General features: G+C 39.7%; 1 protein-coding gene across 1 annotated transcript; it reads left to right on the top strand.

Annotated features, from left to right (window-relative positions):
• Positions 1-17,007: 17,007 nt before the first annotated feature.
• On the top strand, positions 17,008-21,132 carry LOC122032686. Its single transcript, XM_042592004.1, has 7 exons — positions 17,008-17,475; positions 19,243-19,363; positions 19,735-19,874; positions 20,084-20,146; positions 20,239-20,307; positions 20,416-20,523; positions 20,834-21,132. Exons 1-6 carry the CDS (start codon positions 17,281-17,283, stop codon positions 20,485-20,487), a joined length of 660 nt encoding a protein of 219 aa, XP_042447938.1. The 5' UTR covers positions 17,008-17,280; the 3' UTR covers positions 20,488-20,523; positions 20,834-21,132.
• The last annotated feature ends 227 nt before the right edge of the window (positions 21,133-21,359 follow it).

Genomic DNA, 21,359 nt, shown 5'->3' with positions numbered 1-21,359 from the left:
TCCATTTGTTTCAGCTACAAATCATGACGTGCCATCAAAGCCAACACCGCTCTAATTGACGTATGTCTTACCATTGGAGATAAAATTTCTTCATAGTCAATCCCCTTTCTCTGTGAATACCCTTTTGCTACTAACCAAGCCTTGAACTTTACATCTTCTCCCTCTGACACTGCTTCTTTCTTCTTGAATATCTACTTGCATCCTATACATTTCTCTCTTTCAGGAAGCTCCACTAGATCCTACGTTTGGTTCTCATGCAACGACTCCATCTCCTCCGCCATAACATCCATCCACTTGTCCTTCTCAAAGTTGTGTATCGCTTCTTGAAAAGATGTATATTTGGTGGATGGTTTTATGACTCGTCTTGTTCTGCCACCAGCTATAGTGCGATACTCCATGTGCTTTGAGCTAGAATCATCAGAGTCATGAGTCTTTAGCTCCACCTGCACAACATCTTTCTCCATGTTGCTTTGTGGTGTTTCCTTTTCTTCTTCATGAGTACGTTGTAGTATAACATTCTCGTTAAACACCACATCTTTGTTGATCACCACCTTATTTGCCTTAGGATCTCAAAGTTTAAAGTCTTTAACTTCTTTCTGATACCCTAAAAAAATTACATTGTTTTGACTTCGAAATCCTTAAGAGCCCTTGGTGCATATACGCTGAACATCAAAAAATTCGAAGATGAGAGTAATCTACTTGATTTCTTGTCCATACTTCCTCTAATACTTTACCTTTTAGTGCTGCCCTTGGTGATCTATTAATGAGATAATATGTCATGTTAACTGCTTCTACCCAGAAATTCTTTGCTAGCCCCGCATTCAGCCTGAGATATCTTACCTTCTCAATGACTGTCCTGTTCAATATCTCTGCTACCCCATTTTGCTGAAGCGTCCTGTGAACCGAGAAATACCTCATTATCTCATGCTGCTCACAAAATTCTTGAAACTTTGAATCTGTGTACTCAGTTCCATTGTCTGACCTAAGACATTTGATCTTCCTTCCAGTATGATTCTCCACTTTAGTTTTTCATAGTTTAAACTTTGTAAAAGTTTCTGACTTATGATGCATAAAGTATACCCAGACCATTCGTGAGTAGTCCCCAAAGATCCATATGTATGTAGTCTAGAATTCCCTCCACCTTATTTGTTGTTGATTGTTATCTTAAATTACACTTTGCTATGTTATTGGTGCAGAGAGCACCAGACGATCGAACCTAAGATTTGATTATGTTAAAGGATCTAAAGTTAAGTTGTTTTGTTATCTGACAAATCTGAATGAACTTGCAAGAAAGTCCTAAATTATCTTAGGCAAAAGTCCTAGTGGATTCTAGGCAGGTGGAAAATCCTAGGGGAGCTAACCCTAGGTCCTAGAGGGTGGTAACCCTAGATAATGGAAAGTTCTAGTTGCGGTTAGACAAGTGGAAAATCCTAGGGGATAGTAACCCTAGGTCCTAGGGAGTGGTAACCCTTGATGAAAAGTCTTGACAGGTTGAACGCTTTGGACAAAATCCTAGAGTCGGTGACTCTAGGTGAAAACCCTGGTGGTCGCGGACCAAGTGAAAGTCTGGACGGATCATAGAGAGAACGTCTAATATGAAGACTGAAAGTCTCGGACGCTGAGCAAAAATCCAGTTGGTTTGGAGGACCGGTCTGGCAATATGTAACTTCTCCTGAGAGGAGTAGGTGAGGACGCATTCCCTGTTGAGGGAACAGTAAGTGTTGGTTCGACCTTGGGTTTCTGGAGGAAATCTGAAGTCAGAACCGGACAGTTCGAAAGCTGTCAAGTTCTATTTACATGTTATTTGTCATTAAGTCTAACATTGTTTTGCAAGAAACTAATAGTTTTGTAGGGTCGGACTTAGCTAAGGGTGTCAAAAATGAACCCGACCCGACGACCCAACCCGAGTCGACCCGAAAAAAATCAGGTTCGGGTTGGGCATTTTCGGGTTTGGGTTGGAGGGTTGGAGAGTAAAAAATTTTCGGGTTGGGTCGGGTCGAGTTCGGGTTGACCCGGGTTGACTTAAATATAGGGTTTTGTGGGTTTTTTTGGGGTTAAATCAAATTTTATTTTAAAAATTTAGATGTTTTTATGTATATTTGTATGATAATAATGAAGTATTGAGATAAAAGTGAAGAATTATAGGAAAAATAGCCCAAAAAAATCGTTTTGAATCGGATTTTTGGGTTATATGGGTCGGGTTTGGGTTGATCGGGTTGGTCGGGTTCGGGTTCGGATTTAGGTGTTTTGGGTTGAACTCGGGTTCGGGTTGGGTTAAAAAAAAAAAAACTCAACCCGACCCAACCCGACCCGACCCACCCGAATTGACACCCCTAGACTTAGCCATGATCAGTCGACTGAACGTTCAGATCAATCGACCGAACCCCAGAACAGCAAGATCAGATTTCCATAGAGCAGATCGAGTTCGATCGAGGGATCGGTCAACTAAACCTTAGGATCGGTCGACCGAACTGAGGATAAGCGGTGACCTGATCGAGCCGGGTTTATCGGATCAGATAAGGTGGAGACCATTGGCTGATCGGTCGATAGAACGACAGGATCAGTCAACTTAACAAAGGCTCTATTTGGAGAGGTTGCATCTGGACGAAAGGCCGAACGAGTTCAGCAGGTTCAATCAATCGATCAGGGGATCAGTTAATCAATCCAGGTCGAGTCAAAACTTGATCCCGAGATCAGAGGATTTGGATCAGGTTTGAAAAGACTATAAAAAGGGGTCTCGGCCAACACTTCAAGGATACCAAAAATCAGAACTACTTGCGCTCTTGTGTGCTCCGAAACGCTTGAAAAATGCTCAACTGCTACATCGACAATCGATGAACCTTTCCATCATCTTTGTATTATCGGTAACTTAGTTTAATATTGTAATTGTACTTGTTCTTCTTGTAAAGATTTCTCGAGTTTATAGTGATTGTCCAACGTAAGCAATCAATGATCGCGGGTCTTGGAGTATGAGTCGACACATGTTCCGAACCAAGCAAAAGAAACTTGTTAGCGATTGCTCTGTGTTTACTTTTCTTTCTTTCTTCCACTGCATTGACTCTGCGTTTTTCGAAACGAACGAATTAGCCACAAGTGCTATTTACCCCCCCCCCCCCCTCCCCCTTCTAGCACGCTACGATCCTACATATGTTTTCCAAGAACACAAAATTTACAGAATTCAAGCTTGCACGTCTTGACACCCTTTAACAAATCTCTCTTATGAAGTTCTAGCATCTCACGTTCACTCATATGCTCTAGCCGCATATGCCACAAGACAGCACTGTCTGATTCACATTCCACCGAGGCGATTCCACCTATAACTGTAGTCCCTATCAACTTGTAGATGTTTCTTGCTACCTTTTGTCCTTTCATTACCGTCAAAGTTCCCTTGCTGACGTTCATCACCCCGCTCACTGATTTATAATTGCAACCAATACCATCTAGTGTGCATAGTGAGATCAAGTTTTTCCTTAGCTCTGGTATATATCTGACATCACATAGGGTTATGATCATACCAATATACATCTTAATTATGACGTTTTATATGCCGATAACTCTGCATGACGCATCATTTCCTATCAACATTGAACCAAAATCCATTGCTCTATAAGTGTCAAACCACTCCTTGTTTGGAGTCATGTGATATAAACATGCAGAGTCTAAGATCCATGCATCCATCAGTTGCTCTGAACTCTACATAACTGATAGCATATCTCCATCACTGCTCTCTGAATTTTCCTCTTCAATTATATTTGCAGACATTGCTGAACTACCTTTGTTCTCTGTAACATATTTCTTTATTTCTGGACAATCTCTCTTAATATGGTCTTTGCCTCCACATTTGTAGCACGTGATCACCTTCTTCTTTTTCGACTTAGAATGATCCTTGTTGTCGTTACCATATCTATGTTGAGATTTGCTCCTATTACTCTCTTGGTTGCTATTTACCACAAGTCTTTTTCCTTAAGAAACTTCATCGCTTGTTTTCTTTCTTTGGTGAAAACCTAGCAACGCGCCTGTGATCCCCTCTAAGTTAAGAGTTTTCTTACCCCATATTAAAGTGGTAACCAAATTCTCGTACGTAGGAGATGAAGGTAGAGAATTTAGCAACATCAACGTCTTGTCTTCGTCCTCGATCTTCACATCAATCCGCTTCAGATCACTCACAATTTGGTTGAATATGTTGATATGCTAGGGACCTTTTCCCTGGTTCTCGCCCTAATGCTCTAGTGCGATCAGTCTGTGGTGTATGCAAACCCGTGAATACCATTTGCGATCGCCCCCCTACTCAGCTTGAAGGTTCAGAGTCTACTGCACACCCTCAGTTCAGGTCAAAGTCTTCTCTCCGTCATTGTTCTTGCCTCCATCATTGTTCTTAAAATTATTATTTTTTAGATCGGAGTGCCGCCACAAGTAGTGGATCGACTCTCTGTCGTTGTGCAAGAGTTGGAAATGAGGTTGCGGGCGAGCTTGATTTGCCATGATGATCCCATCAACCCTAAGCTTAACTAGTTTATGGTGTGCTAATTATCCAACACTCCAACGAACCCTACATTTTTAGAAATCGAGTTGTTTTCTTCATCTCATATATCTTAATTATGTTGTTGATCTTGTCTAAAAGCGGTGACGATGACACGTAGGGATGTAAATGAACCAAATGGTTCGTGAGCTATTCGGAGCTCGATTTGGTAAAAAGCTCGTTCGAGTTCGTTCGTTTATCGAGCTCGATTTCGAGCTCGAGCTCGATTTCGAGCTCGAGCTCGATTTCGAGCTCGACAGTTTTATCGAGCCGAGCTCGAGCTTAAGGATATTCGGCTTGTAAGCTCGCGAACATGTTCGTTTATAGGCTCGTGAGCAAAAAAAAACGAGCCTTAAAATGAGCCTTAAACCGAGCCAAAATACGAGCCTTAAAACGAGCCTTAAACCGAGCAAAAAAACGAGCTCTAAAATGAGCAAAAAAATGAGCTCTAAAATGAGCAAAAAAACGAGCTCTAAAACGAGCAAAAAAAATGAGCTCTAAAATGAGCTTTAAAATGAGCCAAAAAACGAGCTCTAAAATGAGCCAAACATGAGCTCTAAACGAACCCGAAAATGAGCCCGAGCTCGCTTAACGAGTTAAACTCGTTAACTTCAATAATCGAGCTAATAACAAGCCGAGCTCGAACTATTCGCGAGCTTGATAATTCTAAAACGAGCCGAACTTGAGCCTTGTGATAAAAGTTCGATTCGAGCTCAAGCCCGAATATAACTTAAACGAGCCGGGCTCGAGCCTAATACTGTTCGGCTCGGTTCGGCTCGTTTACATCCCTAATGACACGCTAGGCAGATGACTTCATTGTTGACTGGGAGAAAACTCTGGGATGGAAAGAAGATGACACCTACCACCCCTTCCTACATGCACCACAAAGAGAGCAAAGAGCGTTAGAGCAAGAACTAGGGAGGGAGTTTCTGGCGCAGACACTCCAACGCTCAAATCAGTATAGTAGCTAAGCAAAAAATGTAGAAGGAGATGAACAATAGAGAAGTGATGTGTAGTAAGATGTGTAAAAATATATTTTCACATATCTTACCAACGGAGATGACCCATTTTTATATTGACCATTCTTATAGGAATAGGAAGGATGTTCACTTATAACTCGACTGAAGACACTTGACTAGGGCTGCAAATGAGCCGAGTCGAGCTCAAGCTTGGGTCGACTCAAGCTCGAGAAAATTAAAGAGGCTTGACTCGAGCTCGAGTGAGTTTTTGAATTTGAGCTTGGCGAGGCTTGACCATTTAATCATGGGCTCGGGTTGGCTCAAGCTCGACTCGAAACATGAATTTAAATGAAAAAACAAGTTGTAGAAGCTGGGATTTAAACCTTTAACCTCTAGCAACTCAATGAAATACTCTAGCCACAAAGACCTCCTCAACTTATTAGTTAATTTTAAAGTAATAATTATTTTAAATATTAGAATATTGGATTATCCTACCTCGAACCGGCTCAATGAGCAATCAAGCCAATATTAAATGGGCTCGAGATCGGCACAAATATTAAACGAGCTGGCTCGAGCTCAGCTCGAGCTCGATCAACTCTGAGCTTGAGTTGAGCTTAGATCGAGTGCTCGTGAGCGGCTCACGAGCGACTTGACTCATTTGCACCCCTAACTTTAACGCTCAAGTCAGTACAGTAGGCGAGCGAAAAATATAGAAGAAGATGAACAGTAGAACAGTGGCATGTAGTAAGACGTGTAAAAATATATTTTCACCTATCTTGCCAATGGATAGAACCCCTTTTTATACTGATCCTCAGAATCTCTGTAATAATGAGAATGTCTGGTATCAGAATATGTCGAGCAACTAAATATGTACGACCATCTTTCGAGGAATGTTCTATTTTATGCATATAAACCGTCTTTTGTACCCCCTATATTAATAATGCGGCTGAGAATGTTTGATCTCAGAATATGTCAAGTAACGCTAGACAATGGAAGTTGTATGACCGTCCTTGTAGGAATGTTCCGTTTCATGTATAAGCCTTGGTGGCAGAATATGCCCTGACTAGTAGTTGTTACTTTCTCACAGGTTATTGTGATTTCTTGAAAATGTTATCTCCTCGGGGTAGTTCGACCAACCTAGTAGCCGATCGACTGCATGACGAAATACTAGAATGAAAAGTGGGGAACTAAGTCCCTTAAGTCCAACTGGCCCTTGGGCCAACTGACCGTATGCAGAGTGGCTTGACATTGAGGAGTGGAGCACTAAATCCTTTAGATTCGATTGATCTAGGAGTTGACCGACTGTATGCTGAGAGACTTGTACTTGAATGGGGAGCTATGCCCCTTAAGTTTAACCGAGCCCATGGCCAACTAGCTATATACTAAGAGTTGTATTGTAAGAGTGGAGAGCTAAGTACCCTAAGTCTGACCAGCCCTTCGGCCGACCGTTTGTACTATGTCTATCTGACCCATCGTATACTAAGAGACTTGTGCTTGAAGAATGGGGAGTTACGTCCCTTAAGTCCGACCGACCCCATGATCGACCAGCTATATACTGAGAGTTGTATTGTAAGAGTGGAGAGATAAGTTCCCTAAGTCCAACTGGTCCTAGAGCCGACTGTCTGTACTATGTGAATCTTGACACTGAGGAGTGGAGCACTAAGTTTCTTGAATCCGACTGGCTCTGTGGGTCGACCGATCGTATACTGAGACATTTGTGCTTGAAGAATGGGGAGTTGTGTGTTAGGACCGAAAAGTAGCTAGAGGGGGGGTGAATAGCTCTTCGCGTGCTCGTTGAGCTTCGTTGCTTGTTTCTTCAAAGTGATGCGCAGCGGAATACAAAGAAACAAACTACAACAATGCTAACAATGGGATTTTACTTGGTATCCACCTCACAAGAGGTGACTAGTCCAAGGATCCACGCACACACACACACCTCCACTAATAAACACTCCTTTTCGGTAACTACCGAAGGCGGAGAAGCCCTACAAGACTCTCAATACAAGTAGAAGAAAGGGTAGTAAAGAATAAGCAAAAGCTTACAAGAGATGCAGTAAAAACCCTAGCTTCTTCTTCTTCTCGTTGCAACTCGCCTCTTGACTTGGATGAACCTCCAAGAACCTTCAAGAACTGGCGGTGAGGAGCTTAGAGAGTGCTGGGGAGGAGCTGTGATGAATCTGGAATGAATCGGTGAAGTTCTACTGAAGGAATCGCACGCCAACAGCTATAAACGACGCCAACGGTCGAATCCCAATCGATTGGATTGCTCCCAATCGATCGGGGAGGCTTTGGATCGATCCACGGATCGATCCAGAGCGCCTCTGTGCTCTGGAAACATGCCTGGATCGATCCACGGATCGATCCAATGCTTATCGCGCGAAGCAGCAGCGTCCCAATCGATCCACTGATCGATTGGGACCTCTGGATCGATCCACGGATCGATCCAGAGGGGTTCTGTTCGCGGGGACTCACCGGATCGATCGGTGGATCGATTCAAATCTTCTGGATCAATCCACTGATCGATCCAGATCTGCTGGATCGATCCACGGATCAATCCAAAGCTGCTGGATCAATCCACGGATCAATCCACGGATCAATCCAAACCTGCTGGATCAATCCACGGATCAATCCAAACCTTGGTTTTTGCCCAAAACCAAGTCCAAAGCCCCCTAAACCAACATCTAGTCAACCATGACTTGTTGGTACATAAGACCTAGCATCCGGTCACCCTTGACCAGCTAGGACTCTCTCACCAAGTGTCTGGTCAATCCCTTTGACCCACTTGGACTTTTCTCTTCTTGCCAAGTATCCGGTCAGTCCCTCTGACCTACTTGGACTTTTCTTTCTCGTGCCAAGTATCCGGTCAATCCCTTTGACCTACTTGGACTCTCACCAGATGTCTGGTCAACCTTGACCCATCTGGATTTCTCTTGCCTGGCTTCACTCACCAGGACTTTCCCAATTGCCTAGCTTCACTCACTAGGTCTTTCACCTGACTTTACTCACCAGGACTTTCCCAAATGCCTAGCTTCACTCACTAGGTCTTTCACCTAGCTTCACTCACCAGGACTTTCTCAATTGCCTAGCTTCACTCACTAGGTCTTTCACCTGGCTTCACTCACCAGGATTTTCCTCCTGCCTAGCTTCACTCACTAGGACTTCCCAATCAAGTATCCGGTCATCCTTGACCTACTTGACTCTTCTTCAATCAACCTTGCATTGTCAAACATCGAAACCCAAACCAAGACTCAAGCTTGGTCAACCAGGTCAACCTTGACCTGAGGGATGTTGCACCAACATTGTGTCCCTTAAGTCTGATCGACTCTTTGGCCAACCAATAGTATATTAAGTGCCTTAGCTCTAAGTAGTGGATCACTAAATCCCTTAAGTTCGACTAACACTTGGGTCGATCGACCGTATGCTAAGAGACTTGTGCTTGAAGAATAGGGAGCTACGTCCCTTAAGCCCAACTAGCCCTAAGGCCGACCGGTCTCATATTGAGTGCCTTAGCACTAAGGAATGAGGAGCCGAGTCCCAGTGAGAGTGACTTGTTCGGTTGTAAATACTCTGACTTTAATTGCTACCTCACCCTGACTTTGACTATCACATCATCTCTGGGTCTGTTCACAATATATCGTATCACTAACTTCCCCTTCAAGTCTAGTCAAAGGAAGTTTGTGGCCGACTGACTAGACCCGAGTCTTGTTTTCCCCTGATCGTTCGATTGGCTAGTCTGATTGGCCAACCACGCATCTGATCTCCCATTAATGCTACAGTTAACTTTATCTTCATCGAAAAAATGCATGTCAGACGCTTGATATGCCTAGTAATGCGCTGATGATACACAGGAGTGTGCCATTTATTGAAATGATTTAGTTGTCTTGCATCATAAATGTCGTTTCCTGGGTACTCATCACGTGTCCCATGAACTCCTCATTCTCTACTATGACCCTATAACAGCTGACACACGCCTTTTCATATAGAATGACTAATTCCCTCCACTACGATCCGATAGCTACCACCAATCAGTTCATTAATATCGAAGGGTTGAGCTTAGAGAATATTTTATGACCTGTGTTTAAAAACCCTAAGTGCCTCAAAGAGAAACGGTTTGTGTAGTTAGTACTAACGGTCTAACTCAGGTTTTGATGAATGACAAAATAGGTTAAGTTAGGTTTAATGTGATCTAACACTTTAATTGAGTGTACAGGAGAAATCCAGCTAGGTCAACGGGCCGACTAGATAGTTGGTGCGAAGTCCAGATAGGTCGACGGACTGACCAGATATCTGGCACAAAGCCCATCTAGGTCGACGGGCCGACTGGATAGCTGGCACAAAGCCCAGCTAGGTCAACGGGCTGACCGGATAGTTGGCACAAAGTTCAGACAAGTCGACGGACTGACCGGATGTCTAGCAGGTAAGTTAAGGTAAGTCACTAGAGGGGAGTGACTTGGTGAGGACTCATTTCTAGTTAGGAAACTTAGGTATTGATCCAACTTAGAACCATTTCGAGAATCTAAGTTGAGATCATGACTAGATTCTGGTCTCTGTGAGACAGAATCTAATTACTACTCTAGTTGACTATAATTGTGCTAACACTTTATTTTACAGGGTAGTATAATTTGTATTTGTCTCGAACTAACATTTTCTTACAGGAAAAGGATTTGCTGGAAAATGGTGGTTTGGGCGCCCGAAAGGGATCCCGACGCTCGGAGATGGTCCGGGTGCCCGGATCCCATCTGAGTGCCCGGATCCCTTCCGGGTGCTCGGAATGCAAAATTCTATCTCGATGCAAACATGGAGTGCACTGGTTGGCTGAGCCTACGTCACAGTCCAGGAGCCCAGAAGGGATCCGAGCGCCTAGAAGGGATCTGAGCACCCGGAGCTTCCTATATAAGGAGGTCATCATCTAGAGCAAAACACAACTACTTCTGCTACGACTGTTTTATTGCGCTCTGCTCCTACGACACTGCGAGACTTCTCCGACCAACCTGTGACTCATTTCCTTTTTCTTGTTGTCGATATTAGTTTAATAATTTCTGTAATTATTTTGTAAACATTTTTGTGAATTATTAGTAATTTCCCAACGAAAGCACTCGACGAGTGTGAGCCTTGAAGTAGGAGTTGACGAAGACTCCAAACTAAGTAAAATTGGTTGTACTAGCGTTGCCCTTACTTTCCTTATTTCCGCTGCATACTCGAATTAATTTTCGAATTCTTAAAAAGCGCTATTCACCCCCCCTCTAGCAAACTCTATGATCCAACAAATGGTATCAGAGCATATACCGCTCTAATTTGGTGCAACCACCAATCAGACAAAGGGGGTGAAAACCTTTATTTTATTTGCTTTCGATTTTCAGTTTTTTCGATATATTCTAAATTGGTACAATTACCTCTTTGGAAGCATTTTATCATAGCAAATCAATCTGAATTGGTGCAACACCAATTCAATCTTAATATTTCTCTCTTTTCCCACACTACTAATCCAAGACCAAGTCTTGAGACCAATTTTTGTTTCTTATGTGTGTAGAACCTATGGCCCACATCGAGGGATTTAGTATTGTCCGTCCTCCCCTATTCAGCAGTGACGATTTTCCATACTAGAAGAAGCGGATGGAGGTCTATCTAAAGACCGAATACGACCAATGATTCAGTGTCACCAAAGGCTACAAAGCTCCAGTTGACAATGTTGGAATTCTGTTGGGCCCGAAACAGTGAACCCAGAGATGAAAAGGAAAGCACAGACGGACTTTAAAGCCCTCAACACACTACAGTGTGGGCTGACAAAGGAGGAACTAAATCGCGTCAGGCCACACGAAAATGCAAAAGAACTGTGGGACAAGCTCATCGAACTGTACGAGGGAACGAGCGACGCTAAGGTAACCAAACAAGATCTCTTCCTAAATAAATTATTTAACATTAAGATGCAGGAAGGAGAATCCGCGAGTCGACTCCATGCGAGAATCAAAGTGTTAGAGTGTATACTAAAAGCCTAGCTTTTTGTAAACATTTTATTTTGAAATAAATAATCACATTGGTCAAATGTCTACATTTATATGCTAAGTGTAGTTGTTCAATTAATTTATATTGTAGATAACATGGTGTGTGGTGTTACACACAGAAAATCATGTTATCAATTCCTTATAAATTATAAACAATAGCTCACGACTAAGATGGAAAGGAACAAACCATTGGAATAGTCGTAGTGTAATTTGATATTAGTTTATCTTAACTATAAAATTACACTAGTACACTCTGAGTGTATTGAGTAGGACCATTTAAGATAAGTTCTTTTTATACTGACTGAATAAAAGAACAAGACCTTTTGTTATTATGGAAGTGTATGCTCTTAATCCTGATATAATAATAAACACATATATCTAGTATTTATTTCTTTAACTTATCAATGGGTGAGATCTAGTTCGATAAATCAAGAGACTCGATACGTTAGAAAATAATATTATTTATAGTGTGTATTGTTGATTATAGAAGGAAACTGTGCCCTAGTAATCTAGGTTGATAATGCCCCCAAAAGGAGCTCATAAGGATTGTCATGTAAACCCTGCAGGTGGACTTAGTCCGACATGACGATAAGGTTGAGTGGTACTACTCTTGGACTAAGATACTAATTAAAATGAGTTGTCAGTAACTCACTTAATTAGTAGGCATTCGACATCTTAAACACAGGGAGACTAATACACCTATAATAAGAAGGAGCCGAAAATGTAATTTGGGATTGGTGCGGTAGTTCAATAATAATTCTTTAGTGGTTTGAATTATTATTGATGAAATTAAGTTGGGTGTTCAGGGCGAACATGGGAAGCTTAATTTCATCGGGAGACCAAAACCAATTCCTCCTCTCGGTCCCTATCGTAGCCTCTTATTTATAAAGTATTATACCCACCTTCTTACCCATCCTTATGTGGCTGGCCAAGCCAAGCTTGGAGCCCAAGCAAGGGCCGGCCAAGACATGGCTTGGATGGGATGAAGTGTGGCCGGCCTTAGCTTGAGTCCAAGCTTAGGTGGCCGGCCACAATAAAATTAAAAGGGTTTTATTTTTTAAAATTTTTCTTATGTGGATTCCATGGTTTTAAAAGAGAGTTTAAAATTTAAATCTTTCCTTTTATAGCTTCCTACCAAAGATTAAGTGAAAGGTTTGAAATCTTTCCTTATTTGTAGTTGAAAGGAAGACTTTAATTTTTGATAAATCTTTCCTTTTTTAACCATCCTCATGATTTAAAAGAGAGTTTTAAAATTAAATCTTTCCTTTTATAGTTACTACAAAAGATTAAGAAAAGATTTGATATCTTTCCTTATTTGTAGATTGAGAAGAAGATTTTAATTTTAAAGATAACTTTCCTTTTTGGAAATCATCCATATGTTTTAATAGAGAGATTTTAATTTATAAAATTTTCTTTTATAACCAACCATGAAGGGAAAATTAATAGAGAAATTTTATTTTAAAAAAAATCCGGAAACAAATTAGGAAGTTTTAATTTTTGTGTTATTAAAACTTTCCTTGCTTGGAGCTATGAGATGGTCGGCCACTTAATAAAAGAAAAGGAAATAAGTTTTTTTTTTAAAAAAAAAAATTCTTTTCCATGGCAAAGAAAATAAGGAGGTTTTTATTAAAACTTTCATGATTTGCCAAGACCAAGGATTATACAAGAGAGGGAGAGATGTCTTCATGAGTGAACTCTATTCTATTCCTCTCCTCTCTTCCTTGGTGTTGTCGGCCATATCATCTCCTCATCTCCTCCTTTTCTTCCTCCTTGGTGGCCGAACCTCATCAACCTCTAGGAACTTGTTTTGGTGGCCGGATCTAGCTTGGAGAAGAAGAGAAAGGAGGTTTTGTTTCCTAGTTTTCTTTGGAGCTTGGTTGGTGGCCGAGACTTACAATTTCTTGGAGAAGTTGTTTGGCCGAAACTTGGAAGAAGGAAGAAGAAGGGCTTGGGTGGTTCTTGTCTTGGAAGATTGTCGCCCACACGACGTCCGAGATAAGAAGAGGAATACGGTAGAAGATCAAGAGGTCGTTGCATACAAAGAAAGGTATAATTAGTAATTGTTTTCCGCATCATACTAGTTTCTTTGTATAGTTTTTGAAATACCAAACACAAGAGACATGTGATTCTAGGGTTCGGATTTGTTTTGAATTTGTGTTTTCTTTGTTTTTCGAATTTGTGATTCGATTGTTCCTTTTGGTTAAACCTAGGGTTATATAAGGAAATTAAATATTAGATTTCATTGAAAGACTTTATCTAGGAAGTGATGGATGCTCCCATACCCAAGAAGGCCTAGTGCCTCGCCATGTTTAACCTGGAAGTTGATTTCTGAAATTAATATTTAATTATATTTATAACATTGGTGAATTTGGATCAATAATGTTAAGCATCGTTTGTGATCCAAGTCTAAACCACTAAGAACAGATAAGTTAAATTTAGAATCAATAATGTTAAATTCTGTTTACGATTCCTAATTTAATTTCTAAAGAACACAATAGGTTGTTAGTAAAGGTTCAGAACTTGTACAAAATTTTTATACAGGGGAACCGGTATGATATTCCGCATAGCAACCAACACAAAGACATCCTCAACGGGCTTCATACCATCGACCACCAAATAAAGAACCGTGATTTAATAAGATACACCCTGAATGTGTTTCCTCGAAATGCATTGTGGGCATCCATCATGGATGCCTACAAGATTTCGAAGGATTTTTCAAAATTAAAATTGGACGAATTTTTTTGTGAACTTGAGCTACACGAACAAACTAACGCTAGAACCGAGAAATGTATTGCTCTTTTTGCAGGTTCCTCCAAAGAAAAGTTAAGAACCAAGCCTGAATTTTAAGGTGAGTCTGACCAAGACTCAGAAGACGAAGAGCACCTGGTGAACTTAATAAGGAAAATGTTCACTAGAAGAAAGAAGAATTTCAGCAAAAAAGATATACAGAAAATCAACTCCACCACCGAATTAATCAAACTTTTCATCAATTATACATTTCCATCTGAGTTTAATTTTCTATTTGGTTAATTTGAAATTAGAGATTTAGGGTTTCTCAATTTAGGGATTTAAAGTTCAACTTATTCGATTTAACCTAATTATAATATTTTAAAATCAAAATTGAACCAAATTAACATAAATATCAATATCTTTAAAGAGAAAAACTAAATTTCTAAAATAACCAAATCGAATTGAACTTTTAAATCCCATCAGTAATTCAATTTAGTCTAACTTTTGTTCATTCCTCGCTACATTTTTCATGTTGACATTTACAAGAATAAACGACATTTTCAACTAGATTTTTTGTAAAAATAAAATGCAGTTATAAATAAGTAATAACTATATTTATTAAAAATAATAATTTGAAAAAAAAATATTAAACTATCTATGATGAGACTTTTCACAAATGTCATACTTTAGTTGTGAACTTTTATGAAAATTTTATGTTATCAATCAATTATTGATCTGAATTCTCTTCTATATTTTTTTTTATGATAATCTACGATGATCTACATTCTAAAAAACAACTTCACACTTTTGTTACCTATATCGAAAATTATATTTTTCATCTGGTTTTTTTATATGTTTGAAGCTAAATTTACATTTCTCTATTTAGAATTTTCTATATAAAATTTATTGATTTAAGCCTTGTATTTTCTACTCACAGGCTCAGTCATTATAAACGATGGTCTTATTATTCAAGAGAGAGTGCAATCCAAATGGGACATACAACTAAATGATGTTAAGTTCTTGGGTTGTCCATTACGAGCGCTTCTCGATTTATCCTGATGGTCGGTGAAAAATTTCCGTGGAACCGAACCAGTCACCCCAGACTCGATATTACTAGCCTAATTAATCATTTTTGTAAGAGAGTGCAATCCATCCAGTTGTCTAAATAGAAATGAACCAACTTCAAACCCACGACTACCCTTACCAAGTGGTGAACAACAAAATATGAAGGCTTCTACATCTAGCAAATATAGGGGCAGTCCTAGCTTCAAAAGGTGATGGCTCGAATTTGATTAGGAAGATCATAAAGATAGGAAAAAGTCACTGCTGCTTTGCATCATTCTAACCTAACCTCTGCTCTGATAATTATCGATTTCATAGGTCAATTGAGTGACACAGGGACATAAGATTCTTATAAGTTGTCAAATTTAGATGTTGCTACGACCTACAAGCAAATAATCGTAGTAGTTGGGAATGTGAATTCCGTCTAAATCAACTGGCCATTAGAAGTCCATACACTCGTAGAGATTTAAGTTATTGTATTTAGTAGGTATTTTGGTTTCACTTTAATTATGTATCGCTAAGTACTGCACTTTTGTGAATCTTGTGAATATTTGTTTCACCATAACCATACGTAAATTAAAATTTCATCAAAACTTATTTTGGCATTCAATGAAAAATCCTATTTTTAAAATTTTAAAATTCATTATTTAATCTACCTGGCGTGTGTTTTGTTGTTTGTATTTTCAACAAATAAAATTTAAGATTTTATTTGGTTATGATAATGAAATGGTATTTACGAGGTGGCGTGCCTCCTCGACCCCATGCTTCCTGTCACTGGGCATCTTGCGAGCCGCCACCGTCAGTCGCCTGCAGATGAACCAGGAGGTATCCCAGTTCATCTTGAAATACCAAAAGAACATCCTGCAGGACGCCGACCTCTTCGTGCTCGTCCAGGGCTATCTCGACAACAGCCTGCAGGCCCTCGACTTCTGCGCCATCCTCGAGAGCTGCCTCAAGAAACCTAGCGCTTAGAGACGAGGAAGCCGCAAGGTTTCCGACGAAGGGAATTAGGGAGAGTGTCGGCGGATTGGGGGAAGCAATCAGACAGATGCAGTAGGAACATTCGAGAAGCCCAAACCGATGAACGGCGGGAGATAATTCAAGCAGTCGAACCGGAAGATTTACGGTTCCCCTGGATCTTTGCTTTAAACTGTAATTTCAGTGTTTATGACAACATTCTACTATTAATATTGTCTTTAATTGCAAAAAGACTAAAACGGAATTTGGTTGGTTTTAGAAGTCCTCGAATCCTAATCCACTCCGGCGTGTGTGGGTGGATCAGGACCCTTCGATCCGACAGATGGACGGTGTTGATTCCTTTACTTTGGCGGGAAAACGGCGGTGGCAACGAATTGTCCCGCCCCCACATTCTCTGTTCGTGGCCGCGCGGTGCGTAGTAAAAAGCCTTAAATTGTGGCGAAAGGAGAAGTTAACAGCGTTGCATGCGTCGCGGGCCCTCGTCTGTTAACGGATGCTTTTGATCTGCCGTTACCGTTACGGTCTTTTCTGTTACCTTCCATTATTGCCCTCGTCAAATGAGTTAGATCGTGCGATCGTGTCATCGTGGTCGTCTAAACAAGGGTAAGTTAGTCTTTTACGCTGGCGCTTTGTGGGGCGTTTCAGTTAGTGGCAATAGTCGTCGCCGTACGCTGCACATCGCGCTCGTGACTTGACTCCTCGAGTGGACACGTGCCGCCTTCCGGTTGGTGATACCCTGGACGTCGGGATTCAGAACAGCGAAAGGCGAAAGGATTACGATTAGGGAAGAGCAGAGCAGCGAACAAACACAGCGGAAGGGAAAAAGAAAAAAGAAAGAAGGAAAACAGAGTACTCTGATCTCCTCCCGTCCGACGATTCCCCCAAATTTCCATTCTTTTTCGATCGATCCGCCTCCCACAATGCATAATCTTGTGTCAAATTGTTTGATCCCCTGATTCCGCCAAATTTGCGCTATCTTTTGGTGGTAAATCTCGTTCAGTGGAGGTGGAGCTGTTGGGACAGTGAAGCAATGCTGGCGACCATGGAGGGCAGGATGAATGGTGGATGCCAGCATAATTTCGGGGAGATCAGTGAGGAGGAGCTGGCCGTGCTCCCTCGGCACACCAAGGTCATCGTCACCGGCAACAACCGGACCAAATCGGTTCTCGTCGGTCTCCAGGGGGTCGTCAAGAAGGCTGTGGGCCTTGGAGGTTGGCATTGGCTGGTAATTGGCTTCATCTATCTGAATTTTTGATGGAAAAGTGATTTTTTTTTTGTGAGTTATCATGAGGCGTTGGTTCTTGAATTCTTTTAGTAGGAGAATTTATGTTAGATTTTGATTTAGTTTTCACAATGATATCAGGATTTTGTTTTTCAGTTGAATGGATAATTTTAAGTGGAGAATGTGGTCAAGATATCCGATTTTATCTATAATGTGGAAGGATAGTTTGGTTTCATTATTACTTTTGATTCAGGAAACATGAAGGTTTTTTTGTTGTATTATTCTTGGTGAAAATGTTCCATATCTCATCCTTGTGAGAAGTCATGTTCTTGAACTCTTTGTTGCCATGTTCCTAAGCATGTGTTTTCCTAATACTGATTTGAAAGAGGAATACGGACAACTCTATGAATTTAATTGGAAAGGCATTGTTTTATATCTGGGCGCCTTGCATTTTTACGGTTCTGCTGCTATATATTTGTCTTGTGTGGTAAAATTTGTTCTAAAATATCTGAATTGTTTCGCCTTTGTGTTTGTCTGTTTGGGCTTAGATTAGTGATCCGTTTGAAGATCTAAAGCTTTATATGTTATAAATTTAATTTCAGGGCATAAAACTAGTCATCTTTCTTCATGCATTTTATTCTTCTATGTTTCACCTTCAGTAAATCAATCATTAATGAATCACAAGTGGCAATTGTTCTGCATGACTTGAATCTTATGTTATGCCTTTTCAGAAAATTGCAAGGATTAGTTGGTTTTTTGTATGTCAGATTCTCTCTTCTGCTGCATCTTGAACCTAGGGATAATGGATGCACAAAATTTGACTTAACTAGTATGATTTACACCAAAACATCAGAATCAAAAAATTTCTGTTGCTTCACATTATTCATTTTTTGTTTGGCTTGTCCAACTAACATTGTCAGTGTACTTGCTAGAATTTTAAAATGCAAATTACATTAGTTGTCTAGCACTAACCTTAAACAGGGATTACTTATGTTTAGAGGTACAGAAAATGATCTTTCCTTCTATATCCTTGTTCTTGATGCACATAATACAATGCTTAAGCTGATGGTTACATGATATCTGAACATGAAGATCTGACAGTATGCTCCTGTCGTAGACAAATTGAAAATTGCATACAACATGCATCAAAAGGAGAGTGAGATTCCAAATCAATTGAAACTTAAGTATAAATGTTTCAATTGCCTCTCTGAAATATGATGATAATTACTGCAAGAATATGAGCCAGACAAGCATCATGATTGCTTCATCAAGTTTACTTCAATTCTACTATACAGTAATTTTTCTGCCACTGAAGACCTCAGAGTTAATATCTTAATTTCTTTGTTTCTGTTAATTAGTTCTATGAAATTTTTTAATAACATCATCTCTTTGACAATGCCACTTTTAACCTAATCTGGAACCAGCTGGCTGGTCTTATTGAAAACAGGACCGTGCAAACAGAAAGGCCACTCTGTAACTCTTGATATTCTTGATTAGAGCTAGTTTGTTGCTTTTGTTATCTTTGTTGTTTTTGCCTGTAGCTAGTTGATTTTTTTTTAGGGATGTATTTCACTAGACTCTGTAGTAGGACCCAGGTTTCTGCTGTCGGCAGGAATTTTCTGTAACCGGTTCCTGCTTACATACTTTTACTTCTTGTTTACACTTCTACTCCGGTTAACTATGCTTCACTCCAATATCTTTCTCTTTAAAAAAAAAAAATCTATATTTAATTCATGTAGTCAATATGAATTTAGTATCTTGAAAATCTAGGTTTTGACAAATGGGATTGAAGTGAAGCTGCAACGTAATGCACTTAGTGTTATTGAAGCCCCTACAGGCAATGAGGAAGACAATGAAGTTGACTGTAACAATACACACTGTAATGGATCAGGTATGGATGAGCATCAATATGATCCAGTAAAAGTTACTTGCTCTAGTTATTCAAGATTTCTTTTAGTTTTCTCCCTTTGCTTGCGTTCTCTTTCGTATTAGTTTTACTAGTCTGTGAAAAACTGTTTGTTCTACATATCAATGGGCTGTTTAGGTCTTTAAGTAGCTTATTATTATTTAGCATCCCCTGTTCTCTCTTTTCTGTTCTTTCTTTCAAAGTGAAAACAATAGAATTTCCTTACACACAGCACCGTAATGGCCTGGATGGAGTTTATTAGTATCAAATAAATTGCCATTTTCATTTAATATATTCTCTTTTTTCATGTTTCATCATTTGCTCTTGATATCACTGTAACTAGTTTTTTTTTTCAGCTTCTGGCTCTATACAATTACAAAAAACTCAAAGCTTTAGGAGCAGGCACCATAAAGGATCTTCTGATAAATCCTGGAGCAGGTCTCACTCTTGTGATTCCCAGTCCAAGGGATCTGTTTCCTCATCCACGATTAGCACAGTAAGATTTATACATAGCAACATTCAGCTTTGGTCTTGTAGAACCTAGTCTATCACTTTGTTCTTGTGATTAATGGCAAATAAGTTGAATATTAAAGTGATTGTTAGGTCCCTCCATCTTGCTTTTCATTAATTGTTCATTTCTTATGTAAAAAATAATTCTCGTTCTTTCTGATTGTGATGACGAAAGCTCTATATTCGTTTGTGTAGAAAGTTGACCTGAGCAAGTTAGAAACAACAGCACTGCAGAGATATTATAGATACTTTAATCTAGTAAGTTGTACTTTTCTCAACTGGGAAATTAATTGCCTTTTTTGTCTGCCATCATTTTCTTGATTGTGGATTCATTTTATTGGATGAAACAGATGGATGATAATCCTAATCCCTCCAAAGAGCAGTTGATTGAAGTTGTTCAAAGGCATTTTGTGTCGCAGGTAGCCTTTCATTTTAATTTCCTTGCCCAAGTAAATGCATTATTTGCACTTGACCAACGGAACTTAACTCTATTACTGGAACCCAATTGCTCATGATTTGTCGTGAAGCAATTGGATGAAGTGCAGGTAATTGCTGGGTTCATGCAAGCCGCAAAGAGGCTAAAGACCGTCTGCAGTTGAATGTGGGTGACTTGTCGGGAAGCTAGCAGACTGGTGGTAAGGCTTTTGTATCCCTGTTCTTAGATTGCATATCATGCTAATGCGGACCTTGGTCTATTAGGACCTATTTACTTAATGGTAAATTTTTTTTATTGATTATCTTCATTGAGGAAACCAACCACTACTTGGTATAGTGAAATGGCCGAGTGTTTTTTTTTTTTTTGATAATGTAGACGTTGCTGATATATCAGTATTCTTGTTAGAAAATTTTCTATAGATATAAATTCCTGTTAAAACCTCTTATTATGGTTTCTGTCTGAGTGGTTCTGTCAGAATTTAATCAGTATTTTCTGACGCATAATGACAGGCCTTCATTATGAATCAGTCGCTATTGGATAGGCTGGAAACTATAATTGTACTGCAAGGAGCTTTGGCAACTGAATGCGTATATCAGTTCGAAATTCGTACTATTCCATTTACAAGAAATGCCATGTAAGTTATGTGAATCACGAGTCTATATGGAGCTCATTAAGCTAATTTAATGGGAGATGATGATGTTTTAACCTAATAGTTGAGTTACTGTGTGTTCCAAATGCTCTACAAAATGGTGATGATAGGATGCTTTGGTCTTAATTAATTACATAGCCAGCTTTGTCTGTTCTATTATCTGTCTGAATTTTCAATTATTTCAAATTGGCGCCTATGTTTCAATGTCTTAGAACGTCACTGGCAATTACAATAATTTCCCCCATCTTCAAGTTATCATGGATTATTTGATTTCTCCCAAATTTGAATTATTTTTTTTCTTGAAATGATTCAAGTGATTATCGTTTTTCTTGAAATGAATCGTTTCTAACAGAAAAAGAAATATACTAAACCTTTTTTTCGTGAAA

The sequence above is a fragment of the Zingiber officinale genome, chromosome 11A (genome assembly GCF_018446385.1).
Source record: "Zingiber officinale cultivar Zhangliang chromosome 11A, Zo_v1.1, whole genome shotgun sequence".
NCBI lineage: Eukaryota > Viridiplantae > Streptophyta > Magnoliopsida > Zingiberales > Zingiberaceae > Zingiber > Zingiber officinale.
Note: the sequence above shows the minus strand (reverse complement) of the source record. Positions and strands in the feature narration are given on the sequence as shown.

Coding starts and splice junctions, on each gene's coding strand:
- LOC122032686 (XM_042592004.1), top strand. CDS start 17,281: ATGCTGGCGACCATGGAGGGCAGGATGAATGGTGGATGCCAGCATAAT. Junction 17,476..19,242: donor TTGGAGGTTGGCATTGGCTG/GTAATTGGCTTC, acceptor TTGAAAATCTAG/GTTTTGACAAATGGGATTGA. Junction 19,364..19,734: donor TACACACTGTAATGGATCAG/GTATGGATGAGC, acceptor TTTTTTTTTCAG/CTTCTGGCTCTATACAATTA.